Below are 18,544 nucleotides of genomic sequence, written 5' to 3'. Positions count from 1 at the left end.
GTCCCTGATTTCCATAAAGAACTTCAAATTTTGATTCATCTGACCACAGAACAGTTTTCCACTTTGCCACAGTCCATTTTAAATGAGCCTTGGCCCAGAGAAGACGTCTGCACTTCTGGATCATGTTTAGTTACGGCTTCTTCTTTGAACTATAGCGTTTTAGCTGGCAACGGCGGATGGCACGGTGAATTGTGTTCACAGATAATGTTCTCTGGAAATATTCCTGAGCCCATTTTGTGATTTCCAATAGAGAAGCAGACTTGTATGTGATGCAGTGCCGTCTAAGGGCCCGAAGATCACGGGCACCCAGTATGGTTTTCCGGCCTTGACCCTTACGCACAGAGATTCTTCCAGATTCGCTGAATCTTTTGATGATATTATGCACTGTAGATGATGATATGTTCAAACTCTTTGCAATTTTACACTGTCGAACTCCTTTCTGATATTGCTCCACTATTTGTCGGCGCAGAATTAGGGGGATTGGTGATCCTCTTCCCATCTTTACTTCTGAGAGCCGCTGCCACTCCAAGATGCTCTTTTTATCCCCAGTCATGTTAATGACCTATTGCCAATTGACCTAATGAGTTGCAATTTGGTCCTCCAGCTGTTCCTTTTTTGTACCTTTAACTTTTCCAGCCTCTTATTGCCCCTGTCCCAACTTTTTTGAGATGTGTTGCAGTCATGAAATTTCAAATGAGCCAATATTTGGCATGAAATTTCAAAATGTCTCACTTTCGACATTTGATATGTTGTCTATGTTCTATTGTGAATACAATATCAGTTTTTGAGATTTGTAAATTATTGCATTCCGTTTTTATTTACAATTTGTACTTTGTCCCAACTTTTTTGGAATCGGGGTTGTAATTACATTGCTAATCTAATTTGCTCAGGAGGAGAGGAAGACTGTGGTCTTTGTGCATCATTCTGAAGAAGGCGTGACTTTGGTGCCTGTCAGCACCCATCCATCAAGGAGGTGTGACCGTTGTGTGTCTGTACCAGTAAAGGAGGCATGGCCTCAGTGCTCATCAATCCAAGTGAACGAGGTGTACCACAGAAGGAGGCGTGGCTAATGTGACTGTTGGTACCAGTAGAGGCGTGGCTTGTATGCCCGTCAGGCTCAGTGAAGGGGGTGTGGCCTAAGCAGCAATTAACATCAGTAAAGAAGGTATGATTATTGTACCCATCAGTCTTCAATGGAGAAAGTTTATGTAGAAAGGTTAAAATACAAAACTAGAATCACATTACAGAATACATCCAACATCTGTATTAAACTGTCAGTTGATTTAAAATATACCCATCATGCATCAAATTATTGAGATCAAGCCGCGCGTCTTATTGGCTCAGGTGCAGGGGTAGGACACGAAACTGATGTTACTTTGTCTACAATACAGGTTTGAGTACTTTTACAGCCTGTTATTTCTGCCCCCCCACCGAGCTCAGATACAACACCTGGATCAAATGACCACGAACCCCTCTGGATGAGTACACACAAACTCATCTCATTGCTGGTATCTAGGCATCGACCTAGTGCACTTTGCCCAGCGTTCGTGCCATATGGCTGCTTTTGAAAGTTCTCCTGCTGTAGTTGTAAATATACAGGAACGAGAGAGGATTATACAGCAGACGTGTGCATCCTCATGCTTTGAGCTGGTGGGTGGCTGTGTCCTGGTTCTCATGCAGGAGGTTAGGGTGTCCTGTGCAGGAAATCTGAAGAATGTGTTGAGTGAGAATGAAGCTCGTGTGCAGGGAGAAAAACACGAAAAAAAGCAAAAAGGCATAAGAGGAAAAAAAAAGGACACAAAAGACAGACTGGAGGGAGGAGAGGTACAGGAAGGCAGAGGACAAAAGCAGAGAGAATATGATTGGACAGAAGTGTGAGCAAAAGGACCAGGTATAAACCGCCAGAGAATGATTTTGCAGAAACACAATGTTTTCCACTCCACGGTCGTACACAATTTGAAGTCTTGGCTGAAGCAGGACCCAGGGATTTTTGAAGAATAGATGCAGCTGGAAAGTACACCAGTAACAGCAGTGGTGTAGTGGAGATTTTTAAAGTGGGGGTACGCGATTCGTGACGTCATCGATTTGATATCATGTCAGAAGCGGTAGCCTTTGTTTGGTCGCCTATGTTTGGTCTGAATGATTTGTATAAATGTTACGTTCTTTTAACAACACAAGAGGACACAAGAAGACACTTTTTTTCAGACCTTTTTATGTGTGCAATTTTCATTCGTGTTTGTCAGTACAGCCCAACTGTTATGGCGAAAAGCCGCGGTTTATTTTGTCTCCAATAAATATGCCGAAATGGCTAAAGAGGAACAAATTCGCCTTCTCCTTCCGAATGCATCGTCGTAGGCAGCACCACTCTGCTGCTGGAACTCAACATAAACCTTGCATAGGTTTAACATGGACTATCAGGCGTGAAGCCAAAATATCGGAAATTATGATACACAAACACCTTTGTTCATGTTCGATTCATGTTCATTTGAGCCGAGCTGCATTCGGAATTCGATATTTTTACTAGCCTACTTACTGCCGTGGCAGCAACTACAGCATGTGTCCAGAAGTTAAAAAAAAAAAGTCACGTCACTCACTCACATCGCATACAAACCAGCAATGGGCTGAAATTTATTATAAAAGGCACCAATCGAATAAATCAAGCATTTAGTCTGGCGCGATTGAGGCACCTGCGGATACAAAATACATGACATGCAGCCATTGGGTTAAGCCCTACCATGCACTCCTTCTTAAAGACTTGAGTATTTCTTTAAATTTATTGTCATTTCACATTTTTGGATGTACAACAAAACACTAAACAGGAAGGCCACAAAGATTATGAATTTCAAATCATATATATAATACAGTATGTGGTGAAATTATCCGCGTAACGCCCCGGTCACACCGCCCGAACTTTGCTGGAGCGTTCCTGGAGCAGTGAAAAAAATTCATCACCGCTCGTAACCGTTCACCACCGTTTAACAAAAGTTGGCCCCCGTTAAAGCAACGCCGTATACGCTCGGCCACCACTGATGTTTCTCGAGGGGCCCTCCTACCGCTCTGAAAGTTTTGAGCTGCACAAAATATTGCGAGCGGTGAGGAGGGGGCAATTTTCCGCCCCGGCAAAGTTCACCCCCGCTCCACCAACGCCCAGTCAAAGTTTGGCACCGCTAGACGCAAGTTCGTGGACGCTTGGGTCCGCTAGGCCAACGCAGAAATCTTGAACGCTGGACCACCGCTGCTTCGCCAGCGTTGCCCAGGCGGCGATTAAACGTTGCACAAACTTCGGTGGAGCGGTTGTAAGCGTTTTACGAGCGGACACGGGGTTGCTGGAACGGTGTCGGGCGTTGAAGCAGCTATCCATGGCGGCGATGAACTTTGGTTTGGCGTTGGTATAGAGGTGTCGGAGCGGGACCAGAATTTGGCTATAAATACGGGGAGAAATGGACCAGGAGCTCATTTGGAATCGAGCTGCCGTTGAGTTCAGACCTCATCTATATCGAATTTGCTCAAAGTTACAGTAAAACTGTATCACCATGGATGCTGAGAGACTTGCTACGATTGGTGCTAAACCAAGTTTATACCCCCGCCGAGCCAAAGCCCGCATGCGCAGAACGCCGCTATACCAACGCTCGCTACCGCTTGCTACCGCTAAACCAACGCTAAAGCAACGCCGGCTTCAGCGGTGCACCGCTAAGCCAACGCCCGTGTTTTCGATTTTTTTCCCATTTTGTGCGCGGTGACGAGCGTTGTCGAAATTTGGCCCACCCTCCCTACCGTTCAAGGAACGCTCCAGCAAAGTTCGGGCGGTGTGACCGGGGCCTAAGGATGACCAGACAGGCGATTATATCAGTTCTGTTGCCCTCTCGGTGCTGCTACCATGAACGCCCGGAAATCACACACACACACACACACACACACACACACACACACACACACACACACACACACACACACACACACAGAGAGAGAGAGAGAGAGACCCTACTGTTATTATTAGGCTATTCAAAATCATAGGCCTATACTGAGCAAAAATCGCATTAGAACTTCAAAGATCATAAAGCATTAAACCGACAGATGGCGGAGTCAACCGTTTACATAATTCTAATATCTCGGCTGCGTTTAGAATGCATTCTACTTTGCGTCGCTACGTTTTACGTAACGTTCGATTGGGGGGGGCATTGATGATGAGCACAAAGGCACGTGTCACTTACTGTAGAGCGGATAAACTCAGGCCATTGAATGACAGTTTTTTTTTTTTTTATCTCACCTCGGGAGAAGTGGGTGGACGGCGTACCCCCGCGTACCACGCCCACTACACCCCTGAGTAACAGCAGCATCCTGACTCATGCCTGGTCACATGACCTTTTTGTTGCAGGTCATGGAATCTGTAGAAGGCCGGTGGATTAACCAAAACCTCATGTGCTGCTGGCTTCCAGTGAATGGGATGGTTTTAACGTGACTGGGAACCCTTTAAAACTGAAAACTTGTGTGCATGAACTGCTGTCTCATTCTTGGTTTTTAGCATGGATTGTGTTTAATACTGTACGTTTCTCATAACCTAACAAGTCATCAAGAAGGGTGTTTCAAACACGAGATAGCAGCTGAATTCACACATTAGGACACACACACACAAAAAAAAGAATTTTAAAATATTTCAAGGTGGTGAAGTGCAGTTATAGTGGGCTGGGACTGGAGGTTTTCTAGGTCTCCTACTGTACTGTATGACTGAAAATCTAATTATGGTCACCTGACCAACGTGCCATTTTGTGGCTCCTGTCCCCTCTTTCAGTTTGTCGTACGTCGTGTGTGCGCGCGCGGCCGTTATGAGTGTTTAATATCATCTCGTCGTGTGGAAAGCCGGTGCAGGATGCACTAATATGGTTTTAGCTGCTATTAGCCTGTGGGCAGTGCCATCTCACTCTCTCCCTGCACTCCTCTTCTCTTTTATTCACCTCTCTCACTCTCCACGACCCCGTACTCCCTGCTACTTTTTTTTTTTTTAAATCCATCCTTTCTCTCAGAGGGTTCTTCTTGGCAGAATCCATTAAACCACACAAGCCTCGTTTCATATTGCTCAAGTACATTTATGGAACACCAAGAGGGGGTCCAACTCGCCTCTAAAACAAGACATGATGCAAAAAAGCTTTTCTAAAGGCTCCAAAAGGGGGCATATAGTTTCCGTTGACCTCTTATGCCAATTTTGGAAAGTCTATGAAACTAAATGGAAAAATCCAGAAATGAATTACAAAAAAAAAAAAAAACACCCACACTGTAAAAATGTATTTAAAAAACCAAACAACAACAACAAAAAACCCTAAGTAACCAGGCTGCCTTAAAATTGAGTTCATTCAAAATGAACTCAACTACCCATCAATGTAACTTCATCTCATCTCATTATCTCTAGCCGCTTTATCCTGTTCTACAGGGTCGCAGGCAAGCTGGAGCCTATCCCAGCTGACTACGGGCGAAAGGCGGGGTACACCCTGGACAAGTCGCCAGGTCATCACACGGCTGACACATAGACACAGACAACCATTCACACTCACATTCACACCTACGGTCAATTTAGAGTCACCAGTTAACCTAACCTGCATGTCTTTGGACTGTGGGGGGAACCGGAGCACCCGGAGGAAACCCACGCGGACACGGGGAGAACATGCAAACTCCGCACAGAAAGGCCCTTGCCGGCCACGGGGCTCGAACCCGGACCTTCTTGCTGTGAGGCGACAGCGCTAACCACTACACCACCGTGCCGCCCTCAATGTAACTTACTATATTAATTTCAATTAACTCAAAATGAAGCCCGGTTATTAAAGGGCATGTCCTGGACCAATTTTCTTTTTTTAAATATGAAAGTACATCCCTTTACACACTCATCCAGAAGGGTAATTTTGCACAAGGCCATCTGTCTACAGCAGAAAAAAATAAAACAACAAAACGCGTCTGGAAAAATCCCAAGGGAGTCTGGAGCCAGAATCGTGACGTCACCTGCGGAAGCGCCAGCAGGCTGCGTGAGCATTGCACGGTTTCAGTGCACAGCCTGTGTAGACCAAGCGCTCCCATTTCTCTCTCATTGTCCGGTCTTTTGGGAAACGATGAGTACTAATCCCATCAAGATTGGTGTTGCTACACCCTCCTACGATACATCTGTTAACCATTTTAATAATTACGCGGTAACGTTGAAGAAATTTGCAGAAAACCACCAGGTCGTTTTCTCATAAACAAACCAGCGCTGACGTAGGATTCAGAAGGAGGCGTCCCGCACGCGACGTCACGAAAATCAATGTTTGCCGGGAAATCCAAATGCCAAGTTTTTTCAGAGGCGGACCAATTCGCCTCAAATGGCTTGATTTCAACTGAATTTTTCTGGTATTGCGCAAGGTGAAAAAAAATTGCAGAGAATGCAGAACGTTACAGATATTTGACCAAAGTTTAATATAAAATAGGAGAATTACATCGATCTTGCTCCTGAATTTACCCGTGATATGCACTTTAACTTCAAGTTAAAACAAATCAATTCACAGCCTACATGAAAATGAAGGTTAAATAGAAAAGAGGAAGGGGGGAAAAAAGACAAAATGATTGATAGAAATTAGTTCTCACACACTGCAAATATAATCAACACCTTGTTACTTGTATCAACACTATGGGCCGGTTCTACTAACCAGTTGAAGAAGATACCTTGATTTGGCTGGAGTCTTGATTTTCTTCCCAACGCCCTCATTAGTTACCACGCCCGCCAGTGACGTGCACAGACATTTTGGGGGGCAAGTGCTCTGGGGGGGAAAAGGGCACTTTTTTGCGCATGTGGAACACCTTATTATAAAAGTCTGAGATTTAACCCTCCTCTTGTGTTCGGGTCGCCACTGACCCGTTTTAGTTTTTAAAGGTGTAAAACAACCACTTAATGTTAATTTATTACATCAAGGCTTTTTGACTTTGCCAGGAATCTCTAGTTGAACAAAATAGAAAAAGAAATTTTTGTTTTCCTAAATCTGAAAATGGTCTAGCAAAAAATATAATACTTATGTGCAGTTGTTTCTGTATGTGACGGGCTACTTCACGACAAAATAATTACAGCTTGGGCTTAGAGGGCAAACAATACATTTTCACTCAATTCATGTGTTACCTGGCTGGTGGGGCAGGGGAAGAGCTGACTGACTGACTGCCCGATGTGTTGTCTGCGCTACGACAAGGCCATGGCTTCCAGGACGCTATGCTGCTGCAACCTCACATTGAATGCACTGCACACTTGTTCACGTGACAGAGCAAGAGAGACAGAGGTCCGGTGTGTGTGTGGAGGGGGCACACATCGGGACATTATTTTCACACACACTTTTAATGCCGCGGCTTTTCTAAAAGATCATGTCGACATTGGCCTCAGTAAACTGTAAAAAAAAATTCAAAAGGGCACTTTTTTGGACAGAGGGCAGAGGGTCAGGTGCTTGAGCACCACCTCGAGTCTATCTGTGCACGCCACTGACGCCCGCGACGGAGTAAGCGGGGTGAGGTATTGTAATCAATGTGGTTTGTTTGTGTGTCCGTCTGTTAACAATCTAGCGTCTAGACGGTCGCACCGATTGACTTCAAATTTTCAGGGTAGGTGGGCAATGGTCTGTAGATTACCTGGTTACATTTTGGGGGGTAATTGGGTCAAGGTCAACTTTTCAGTCAAAATAATATTTTCCATCATAACACAATAATCGATTGCCGATAGACAGACGTTTAGTATTATAAGCATATAGGAACTCCCGTATGGCCTTTCATTTGGCACCATGATCTTTGACCTTGAGTGACCGTGAAGGGTCAAACTGAAGGTCATAGGTTTTCAGAGGGCTGTCACTTGAAAACGGTTCATGATAGCCAGATGTTTACCATTATCAACATGCAAGAAGTCCCATATGGGCTTTCAACTGCCGCCATGACCTTTGACCTTGAAATGTCAAACTCAAGGTCATGGATTTTCATAGGACTATAACCTGACAGCTGATGATTGAGGAATATTACCATTAATCAACATATAGGTATAAAATAAGTGCTGCCAGGCGAGGTTTGTTTTGCCTGACGATACTTCATCTCATCTCATCTCATTCTCTCTAGCCGCTTTATCCTTCTACAGGGTCGCAGGCAAGCTGGAGCCTATCCCAGCTGACTACGGGCGAAAGGCGGGGTACACCCTGGACAAGTCGCCAGGTCATCACAGGGCTGACACATAGACACAGACAACCATTCACACTCACACCTACGCTCAATTTAGAGTCACCAGTTAACCTAACCTGCATGTCTTTGGACTGTGGGGGAAACCGGAGCACCCAGAGGAAACCCATGCGGACACGGGGAGAACATGCAAACTCCACACAGAAAGGCCCTCGCCGGCCCCGGGGCTCGAACCCAGGACCTTCTTGCTGTGAGGCGACAGCGCTAACCACTACACCACCGTGCCGCCCCCTGACGATACTTTTTTTTAAAAATATGGACTTGTGCTCTCTGTGACAATACCTTCAGATTTGTCCAAAAACAAGGAAGGTGGTCATCTTTATATGCTTTTAATGTCCTTGACTGGGCGCCATTTTCGGTTTTTGAAAGTGCCACTTTCTTCAATTTCATCCTCTCAGAGAAGTGACAAATTGTAATAAACACTACCGCCCAACATTACTAACAGACTGATGATGTGTTTAGCCAGCAAACAAGCCAAGCGTGCTTCTGGGAGCCAAACTGGCAAGACGCTAGTGCTGGAGACACTGCCAAAACAAGATGATGATTATAATAATAATTTTAAAATAAATAAATAAATTCCATAACAACCCCAACTGCTTTGGCTTTTACAATTAACTTTTTTCATGAAAAAAAAAGCCACGTCACGTTATGTACCTTTCCAGCAGACATTTCCATCTCCATCTGGAGAAACAAGTTAGACAGGCGTCTCTTCCAGGCATCGGCCACCGCATGTTCTCTGATGTGAACATCACTAAAAAACTGAGGTTGTCATAGTAACAGTGCCTTCTCACATGGTTTAATGCGAGTGAGATGAAAGTTGAATGAGAGTCAGATGTCTTCATCTGATTTGGTAAATTTGTAGGTATCTTCAGGAGGGGAGGGAAAGAAAAAACAAAAAACCACCACCCCACAGCAGACCTCATTTCTGTCCACCGTCAGCGAGATGAAACGTGTTTATAACATGCAGGGATTACAAACCTGTGCTGGGTTTCTCAAAAGCCTCTTAACAAGGAGAGAGTGTGTCCACTGTGCTGCTCGCTCTACCATTTAACAATGATCTTGTGCTACGATGCTTTTGGGAAACTCAGCACTAACTATTCGTCCATGACATTTATGAGACATCATCATCACCGGAATTTTAACATTTATTGTGTTAAATGTATGCATCTACATCATTTTTAAAATGTGTGTAATACGGTATGACTGGCCTTTCCAACCTGAAATGACACGCCACTGGAGCTCCGCAGCATTACAAAGCCAAAATAAAGCTAGCATTACTACAGCAACCATTTTAAAACTCATCCTAACCACCACTTCAGAACCAACAGAACATGACCGGTACGGACGAGTTTGAAGTGTCCAGCAGGCTCTTAAAGTTTTGGACTGCCCATTTCAACAAGCTGTTCAGATTTGACTCCCTTTTCTAAGATCACGGCCCTCATTAGAGTTCTACAGCCCTGAGAGTGTCTCCACCCGCGGCTTGAAAACTACCTTTGTGAAGATTGCGCGATTTTTTTTTCGTTTTGTGCGTGGTCGCCACTTGATATCTGACTGCTTTAAGAACCCTGGCAGAGAAACTGGTCCTAAAAGTGGATCGATACCATCTGTCCGTGGCAAAACTGGAGCAGAGGGAAATGTAAGCATTTAAAAAAATAATAATTATGCTACGTGTTCGTTTGGCCGTTTAGCACTAACTAAAGCTAATGGCTGAGGCAGTCGATGTATGCTAATTTTCTAGAAACTTATTTTCATTACTTGCTGCAGCATCCACAATACCATTAACGCCATTAGTTGAAAGCAATATGAACTAACGCTTTAATAACGTGAGGATAAGAGAACAGGTGTAAGGCCGAGGTTATATACACACATCTCTCGTTTCCAAATTGCACCATGCTCCCTAGACAAGTGCACTACAAAGAGCATGAGATGATGCTTTGTACGCCCTATGGAGTGCACGCTGTGCTCAGCACGCAACAGTTTGGAAATTGGCCACTAAAGACCAGGGCTTTGAACCGGTTCAAGGAACGAAAACCGGGAACTTTTTCTATTTCACATGGAACAGAAATGAAACCAGAAACTTTATTATTTTTTATGTTCCGGAACAGAAACGCTTATTAAAAATAATGGTAACCGGTTAATACCAGTTTTTATTTCGTTCCTCAAAGTTTCTGTAGCCTACAAATAAAAAAGTCATTCTCCTCCTGCGCAAGTTTCTATGACCCGCTGGGGTTCACTTCCTGTGTGACGTTCGCTGACTGAATGGAGAGAGCGGGAGGGTGGACTACTATCACGTCTCCACATCTTAAATAAGAGGTAAATATTGCAGTCTATCGTTATTCAAAAACGTCAATTTCAAACACGATATCAATATATTTGTCCACGTTAATGAGAGGCTCGCGAACATTAAATGACGTTAACCTCTGTTAGCCTATCAATGCATAGGGCCTGACTAGCCTTTGGTAACACACTAAATGAATTATCTTTCATTTTTGGCACTTTTTCTGTTTGTGTAGATGGGAAGACATACTGAGAATCCAAATCGCCAACATTTGAAATAATAATTGTTTTTAATTATTTCTTGTCTTATTTAATGAAGGTTGTAATAGAATTAGCCTACATTTGGCTTAAGCTGGATGAGACAGAGACATAATTTTATAGCCATTTGTTAAACAGCTGACAGGGAACGTAATTAACCGTTCTGGGAACTAAATTTTTTTGTTCTAACCAGTTTGGGAACGTCTATTTAATGGTGGAACCCAAAACCGGAAACGTTAAAATTCCGTTTCTGTTCGGAACGAACCAATAGGAAAAAAATTCTGGTTCAAAGCCCTGCTAAAGACTAAAAACTATGTCAGCTAAAACAGAAACGCTGGGTCAAAATGTAATCATCATTCTCCATAATTTATCAGTTATAGGTCCAAGTCCAGACCCACACGCCATCCTATCCATGCCGACACGGTGATGTAGTGGTTAGCACGGTCGCCTCACAGCAAGAAGGTTCTGGGTTCGAACCCAGTGGCCGGCGAGGGCATTTCTGTGTGGAGTTTGCATGTTCTCCCTGTCTGCGTGGGTTTCCTCCGGGTGCTCCGGTTTCCCCCACAATCCAAAGACATGCAGTTAGGTTGACGTGGGGCGGCCTTGGGCTGAGGTGCCCTTGAGCGAGGTACCGAACCCCTGACTGCTCCCCGGGCGCTCTGGTGTTGCTGCCCACTGCTCTGTGTGTGTGTGTGTGTTCACTGCTTCAGATGGGTTAAATGCAGAGGATGAATTTCACTGTGCTTGAAGTGTGCATGTGACGAATAAAGGTTTCTTAGTTCATAGTTCTATCCAGACGTGAACCTATAACTGATTGAGAAGTATTAAATTTTGATGGAGCATTTTTATTTTTCCCAGCACAGCTTTTAATCTTAGTCTTTTAACGGTCGTCTTTAGAGGCTGAATAAACGCTGTCAAAATTGAATAATTCTCAATTATTTATCAGACAGGTTTAAAAAAAAAAAAGTTACCCGGCTTAGGAAAATGCATGCAAATTGAAAAATCTCATCTCACTATCTGTAGTCGCTTTATCCTGTTCTACAGGGTCGCAGGCAAGCTGGAGCCTATCCCAGCTGACTACGGGCGAAAGGCGGGGTACACCCTGGACAAGTCGCCAGGTCATCACAGGGCTGACACATAGACACAGACAACCATTCACACTCACATTCACACCTACGCTCAATTTAGAGTCACCACTTAACCTAACCTGCATGTCTTTGGACTGTGGGGGAAACCGGAGCACCCGGAGGAAATCCACGCGGACACGGGGAGAACATGCAAACTCCGCACAGAAAGACCCTCGCCGGCCACGGGGCTCGAACCCGGACCTTCTTGCTGTGAGGCAACAGCGCTAACCACTACACCACCGTGCCGCCCCAAATTGAAAAATAGGAGGGTTAAATTGTCAATTGATTTGAACTTATCAGGGTAACGATCAACTCAATGAACATTTATTGTTAACAGCAGGCAATTTTTGTTAATTCCACCCAAACTGTCAAGTCAAGTCACCGTCACTATTTAAGTCACATTTTCATCACCTCCATTTTTATCAAGTAATTTTTGTAACTTCCACCTTTGAGGCCACGTTCCTTAAACGATAATTGGCAAGTTTGTTGTGAATGAAAATGAGAAACATGCCTCCGTTTTCATCACAACTGTTTATCAAGTGATTTAACTTGAAGCTGATTTGATAAATTAATCACTCACTCATTCATTTCACATCCATCTTCAATCCTCTTAATTGTTACTTCCACCCCACAATTAGTACTGATCAGTGATTGGTAGTTAGTTTGCAGCAGCAATGAGTGAGTGGTGGTTGGAAATGGAGGCTTACGCCAGCACAACGCAGTCAGGCTGTACGCATGGGTGGGGAGTTGAGCAAACCCGCTCTCTTAACCCCATTTTCTTTTTTAAGGGCACGTCCTGAAGTAGCCTTCGAGTTCTTGCTCAACTCGTACGGAGTCACTAAACTGACAATTTTTAGCATCAAGTCGCCACATGATCAACAGAATCTCCTTACACAAAGCACATTGTGCTGCATTTTAGAAGTCATTTTATACTTTAATATTGGGTGGCGTTGAGTGGTATATCAGATATATTCCATTCAGCTAGCATGATACTGAACAAGTCGAAGACGAGTAGCTCAATGGAATATATCCGATATGCCATTGAAAAAAGCCAGCTATTATTATTATTATTACTACTACACACTTGACGGAACATTCTCATCTCATTATCTCTAGCCGCTTTATCCTGCTCTACAGGGTCGCAGGCAAGCTGGAGCCTATCCCAGCTGACTATGGGCGAAAGGCGGGGTACACCCTGGACAAGTCGCCAGGTCATCACAGGGCTGACACATAGACAACCATTCACACTCACATTCACACCTACGCTCAATTTAGAGTCACCAGTTAACCTAACCTGCATGTCTTTGGACTGTGGGGGAAACCGGAGCACCCGGAGGAAACCCACACGGACACGGGGAGAACATGCAAACTCCGCACAGAAAGGCCCTCGCTGGCCACGGGGCTCGAACCCGGACCTTCTTGCTGTGAGGCGACAGCGCTAACCACTACACCACCGTGCCGCCCCTCGAAGGAATAATTATAGATTTTACAAAAGTTAAGAACAGGGGGGTAATTTACCAATATTGAATGCTGACTCTGATCGAAATGTAATTCAAATGTTCTGTCAATCCAGTGTACATGTGCAAAGTCAAAGGTCTAACAATAAAAAAAAAGGTACAAAGTCCAAAAAGCCTTGTTACATTGCAGTTGTTCAAAACAAAAGGGCTTTGCTAAGTGAAGCCTTCTTATAAAAGTCTCCGTCACTTTTCTTCACGTCCAAGTAGAGCTTTATAGTTCTGTTATTGCTCTCTTCCAGTTTTTCAATGTCCGTTGGTATGTTTTTCTCTTGTAAACACGCGTGAAGAATATCCAGTGAAGTTCTGGTAGCCTTTCAGGTGTTCAGCATGTCTTTCTCTTTAAATCTTCTGCTTTGAATGAAGCAAACCTCACAGCCATGTTTGTTTACAAACTGTTACTTGTGAGTGTAGAAGTTTTACGTCTCCAGTGTGGCCCTTTTCCAGTTTTTCCATATATTTAATGCAGAAGATTAAATGCATGAAGAATATCCAATGAAGTTTTTGTAGCCTTTCAGGAGTTCAGCACATCCATCCATTATCTGTAGCCGCTTATCCTGTTCTACAGGGTCGCAGGCAAGCTGGAGCCTATCCCAGCTGACTATGGGCAAGAGGCGGGGTACACCCTGGACAAGTCGCCAGGTTATCGCAGGGCTGACACAGAGACAAACAACTGTTCATACTCACATCTATGGTCAATTTAGAGCAGGGGTCACCAAACTTTTTCTCTGGGGGCCACACTGTCGTTCCTGACTGTGATGGGGGGCCGGGGTCGGGTCAGCTATATAACATAGAATTGTATGACCCAGACAAATATGACCACCAGCAGGCCTCATTGTGTAGTAGAGATTACTAGCCTGGCACTGCCATCCCCACTACTATATCCCCACTACTATATCAACACTTGATTCCTGGCACATATTTGTTTATCTTTACTAGTGGTTTGCAAAAGTAGTAATCGAGTCTTCACACTTTGTTTTAATTTGAAATACCACAGATATTCCATTTATTTATTTTTCTAAGAAAAATAACATCAAAGCTGTCAAGGTAAGAAACATCTGCCTAGTTGAGGTGATTGACACTGGCAAAGGTGCACGGGCGATTGCTCTAAGACAACGAGGGAGGCTCAGCCTCCTCTAAAAATGACGAACATCGTGTAGGATGAATTGCGCTAGGCTTATGTTATAGCCGACCTTATAACATTGCTATTTCAGATCCAGAATCATAGAAATATATGTGCTTAACCCAACTACAGTGCGAAATCATTCCGCTATAACTTTCCCCAGTTCGCCTAATGTGTGCGTGAGTTTTTCCCCCTCGTGACAGCGCGATGCAGCCCAGCCTCAGTGGACTTCAATGGCATTTGGGAGCTATGCGCTTTTCAATCTCAAAATGCAAGACAATTATTGGACAAATACTGCGAAAACGCCTGCCTACGGAGTCTCACGGACTCCCAGCCTCAGTGGACTTCAATGGCGTTTGGGAGCTCTGCACTTTTCAATCTCAAAATGCAAGACGGTTATTGGACAAATACTGCGAAAATGCCCGCCCACGGACTCCCAGCCTCACAGTGGGAGGGACATGGCAAAGCTTTCCATGAAGAGACTGGTGATTGATGAAAGCGGCTGGATATTTTCTTTGATTGACAGCTCATTTCAAATATAGACAGGCAGTGGTGAATTTCAGTTCAGTCCCATGCGGATTCGCAAGTGCTGTGGTGTATTGTAAGAGATCAGCTTACATTTCGATTTCATTCATTACATACGGTTTCTACCAGCTTTTTTTAGTTTGTATATATTTTCATTGTAAATAAAGTGTAAATATAGTGTTGTCAAGTTTGCTATCTTAGTTCCAGAAATGTCGTTTATTTGAGTGACTGAACTTGAACTTGAGGGGGTGAGTCAGCTAGCAAGAAAGCTGCGCACGGATGCCAAGCATTGCTGATTTAATTTTGGCGAAGCCATTTGCCAGTCTTCCTTTCGAGGAAAAAATTAAAATTAAAGAGCAGGGTAGACCAACGCCTCAAATTGACTTGGTGAAAAAGGTAGGGAATAATACTCGTTCCTTTCAGCTCTCCTGGTACGAGAAAGTGAATTGGCTAACAGCAAGTGACCCACATCAACAACAGTAAATAGGCTACTTTAGTAATATGTCATGGATGGACCAAAAATATAGAATCTATTTAAAATGTTTATGCTGAGTATATTATATTGGAATATATATTTCTCTGGATATGAATTAAACACAGCTACAATTTGGAAAACATTCTCGTCTCGTCTCGTCTTCTTCCGCTTTATCCGGGACCGGGTCGCGGAGGCAGCAGTCTAAGCAGGGAAGCCCAAACTTCCCTTTCCCCAGACACCTCGGCCAGCTCCTCGGGAAGAACACCGAGGCGTTCCCAGGCCAGCCGAGAGACATAGTCCCTCCAGCGTGTCCTGGGTCTTCCCCGGGGCCTCCTCCCGGGGGGACATGCCTGGAACACCTCCCCAGGGAGGCGTCCAGGAGGCATCCGAAAAAGATGCCCGAGCCACCTCAGCTGATTCCTCTCGATGTGGAGCAGCAGCGGCTCTACTCCGAGCTCCTCCCGAGTGACTGTGCTTCTCACCCTATCTCTAAGGGAGCGCCCAGCCACCCTGCGAAGGAAACTCATTTCGGCCTCTTGTATCCGCGATCTTGTCCTTTCGGTCATTACCCAAAGCTCATGACCATAGGTGAGAGTCGGAACGTAGATCCAAATTACGTTCCAATTTGGAAAACATTTTTAAACAAAAACACAGCCGAGAACATTTCACACTACAGACCTGGATTAAAAGTGAAGGGTTATCAAAATTGTCAATAAAACATTTCTCAGTCAAAATAAGTAAAATATAGGGAAAGTGTCATTGAATGAAATGTGTGGCACCCAGCTCTATGTTTGGCTCCCCAAGGTCAGTGCTTGTGCCTATTCCAGAACACTCTGCTGTTACTGCTTAGGTTCCTGACAAACAGCTGCTTTCAATAATGATCAATTTTTAAACAACATGCCACAATTTTAAAATATAAAATGTTAAAATATACCCCCCCCCCCAACACCACCATCATGTATATTGGACAGTAGGCTAATGGGCCAAAAGAACCTGTTATTTCACAGTTTGTGACCCTGCCAACAATCAGCCAGATCAGAGGCAAGAGTATGGGCAAAATTGATGTGTTTTTTCTTTTAAAATCTGGAAATATCGTAACCGACCAGCCTCCCCTGTTTGAAAGACTACCAGCCGCCACTGCAAAGGTGAGTGGAAAATTATAAATTGTAGGTAGGCCTGTTGATATTATTAATAATATTAATAATAATTGTGTGCAGCACTTAATAAAGGTCAAATAAATAGGCCTATAAAATAAATACATTTAAAAAAACAGTGAAATTATAATAATATGAGCAATAGATCAATAGATCACAGCAGCTGTGCTGTGTCCTGCACGTCATTGCTCTCATCCATGGCCAAAGCAAAAAACTCGAATTCTGACGCTTTCTCATTCAGCTGGTCATACACGTTGTCCCCCAAATCTTCGGTTCGCCTGGTCAGAGTAGGTGCGCAGAGACTCACCGCATTGAGTGCATCCTTCTTGTCGGGACACACCTCCTCGGCCACAGCAAGCATGCATACTTTATCAAAGTCCCCATCAGTAAACGGCTTTCCATGGGTAGCTAGTAGGTGAGCTGCCTTATAGCTAGCTCAGACAGCAGCCTGGTTGATCTGGGTTTGGCGAAGGAATACATTCTGTTGTGCAGCCAGTCCGCATTTCATCCTCCAAATCCTGTCTTCTCTTGTTTGCCCTCGCAAACTAGCATACTCTTTGTGGCGGGTTTCGTAGTGACGACGCAGATTATATTCTTTGAAATTCGACACACTTTCTTTACATACAAGACAAACTGCACGGTCCTTACACTGAACGAAAAAATAATCAGTGGTCCACTGTTCTTTAAAAACTCTGCACTCTCTGTCAACTTTTCGCTTACCGCTAGCCATTTTGCTGTCCTGAACACTGACAGTTCTCTGCGCGTGCACTGCCTGTCACTGCTTGATTGCGAGCATATGACGAAAATTCGGAAAATATAACTAAATATCAATTTTAATTGATAAAATCAACAAAATACAAGATGCAGACATGTTATTATTTGCCAGAAAAGCAATTTTAAAAAATAGGCCATGACCTCATAGGGCCAGTTCAAGTGGTGGGGGGCAGAGGGGCTGGGGGCCGGTCAAAGGGGGGTGGCGGGTCAGAGTCGGCCCGCAGGCCGTAGTTTGATGACCTCTGATTTAGAGCCACCAATTAACCTAACCTGCATGGCTTTGGACTGTGGGGGAAACCCACAGTTCAAAAACATGCAGGTTAGGTTAATTAGGAGGAAGCCCACGCAAACACAGGGAGAACATGCAAACTCCACACAGAAAGGCCCTCGCCAGCCACTGGGCTCGAACCCGGGACCTTCTTGCTGTGAGGCGACAGTGCTAACCACCACACCACCAAAGAATATATAATGAAGTTTTGGTAGCCTTTTCAGTTTATTTATTTAGTGCTTAATCCAAGCACTGAATTAACCCCGTCTTCTCTCTTCCAGCCGACAAAGAAATGATTATGCACATGTGCAACAGAAAAGTTGTCTCGTTGGATCTTCGTGTGTGACATCGTGTTGTCTTGACGACGTGCAATATTTTAACAGTATCGCACGCTCATTCTCCATTGGGTAGAGTGTCGTAATATATGGAGGATAAGCGATATGATAATATTGCATGGCACCAATAAACCCACGAGAAGAGAATAGAATACATGTTTTTATTCCATGGAAAAAGAGGCCCGTATGTATAGTATTAAATATAGCATACTCCATTTGAAGCATTATTAAACGCTATTATTCCAGTTTAAAGTTTTTGCTTTAAAAGACCAAAGCACAGTAGATGAGACTCTCAGGTGTGTAGGTTATCTGCCATCTGCAATCCTGCCTCATGTTTAAAACATTCTGGGTGACGTGAGAAAGTTAAAGGTGATAGAATATTCAAATGAAATTCACACTATATGAATATTTAATTTGCAGAAGGGTCTAATGTTCTGTTAGAAACTGAGGGTGACGGAAGCCCTTTAAAATATTGCAGATGACTTTTTTTTAAACTT

At 44.0% G+C, this 18,544-nt stretch overlaps 1 protein-coding gene across 1 annotated transcript in view; it reads left to right on the top strand.

Annotated features, from left to right (window-relative positions):
• The first annotated feature begins 1,554 nt into the window (after positions 1-1,554).
• adgrg7.1 (adhesion G protein-coupled receptor G7, tandem duplicate 1) overlaps positions 1,555-18,544 on the top strand; it is an 86,278-nt gene continuing 69,288 nt past the window's right edge. Inside the window, exon 1 of the mRNA XM_060911198.1 lies at positions 1,555-1,824. Within this exon, the coding sequence (XP_060767181.1) occupies positions 1,555-1,824 (270 nt within the window). The remainder of the gene's footprint in view (positions 1,825-18,544) is intronic.

This window comes from Neoarius graeffei, chromosome 27 (genome assembly GCF_027579695.1).
Source record: "Neoarius graeffei isolate fNeoGra1 chromosome 27, fNeoGra1.pri, whole genome shotgun sequence".
Lineage (NCBI taxonomy): Eukaryota > Metazoa > Chordata > Actinopteri > Siluriformes > Ariidae > Neoarius > Neoarius graeffei.
This window is presented reverse-complemented; position numbering and strand designations above follow the sequence as displayed.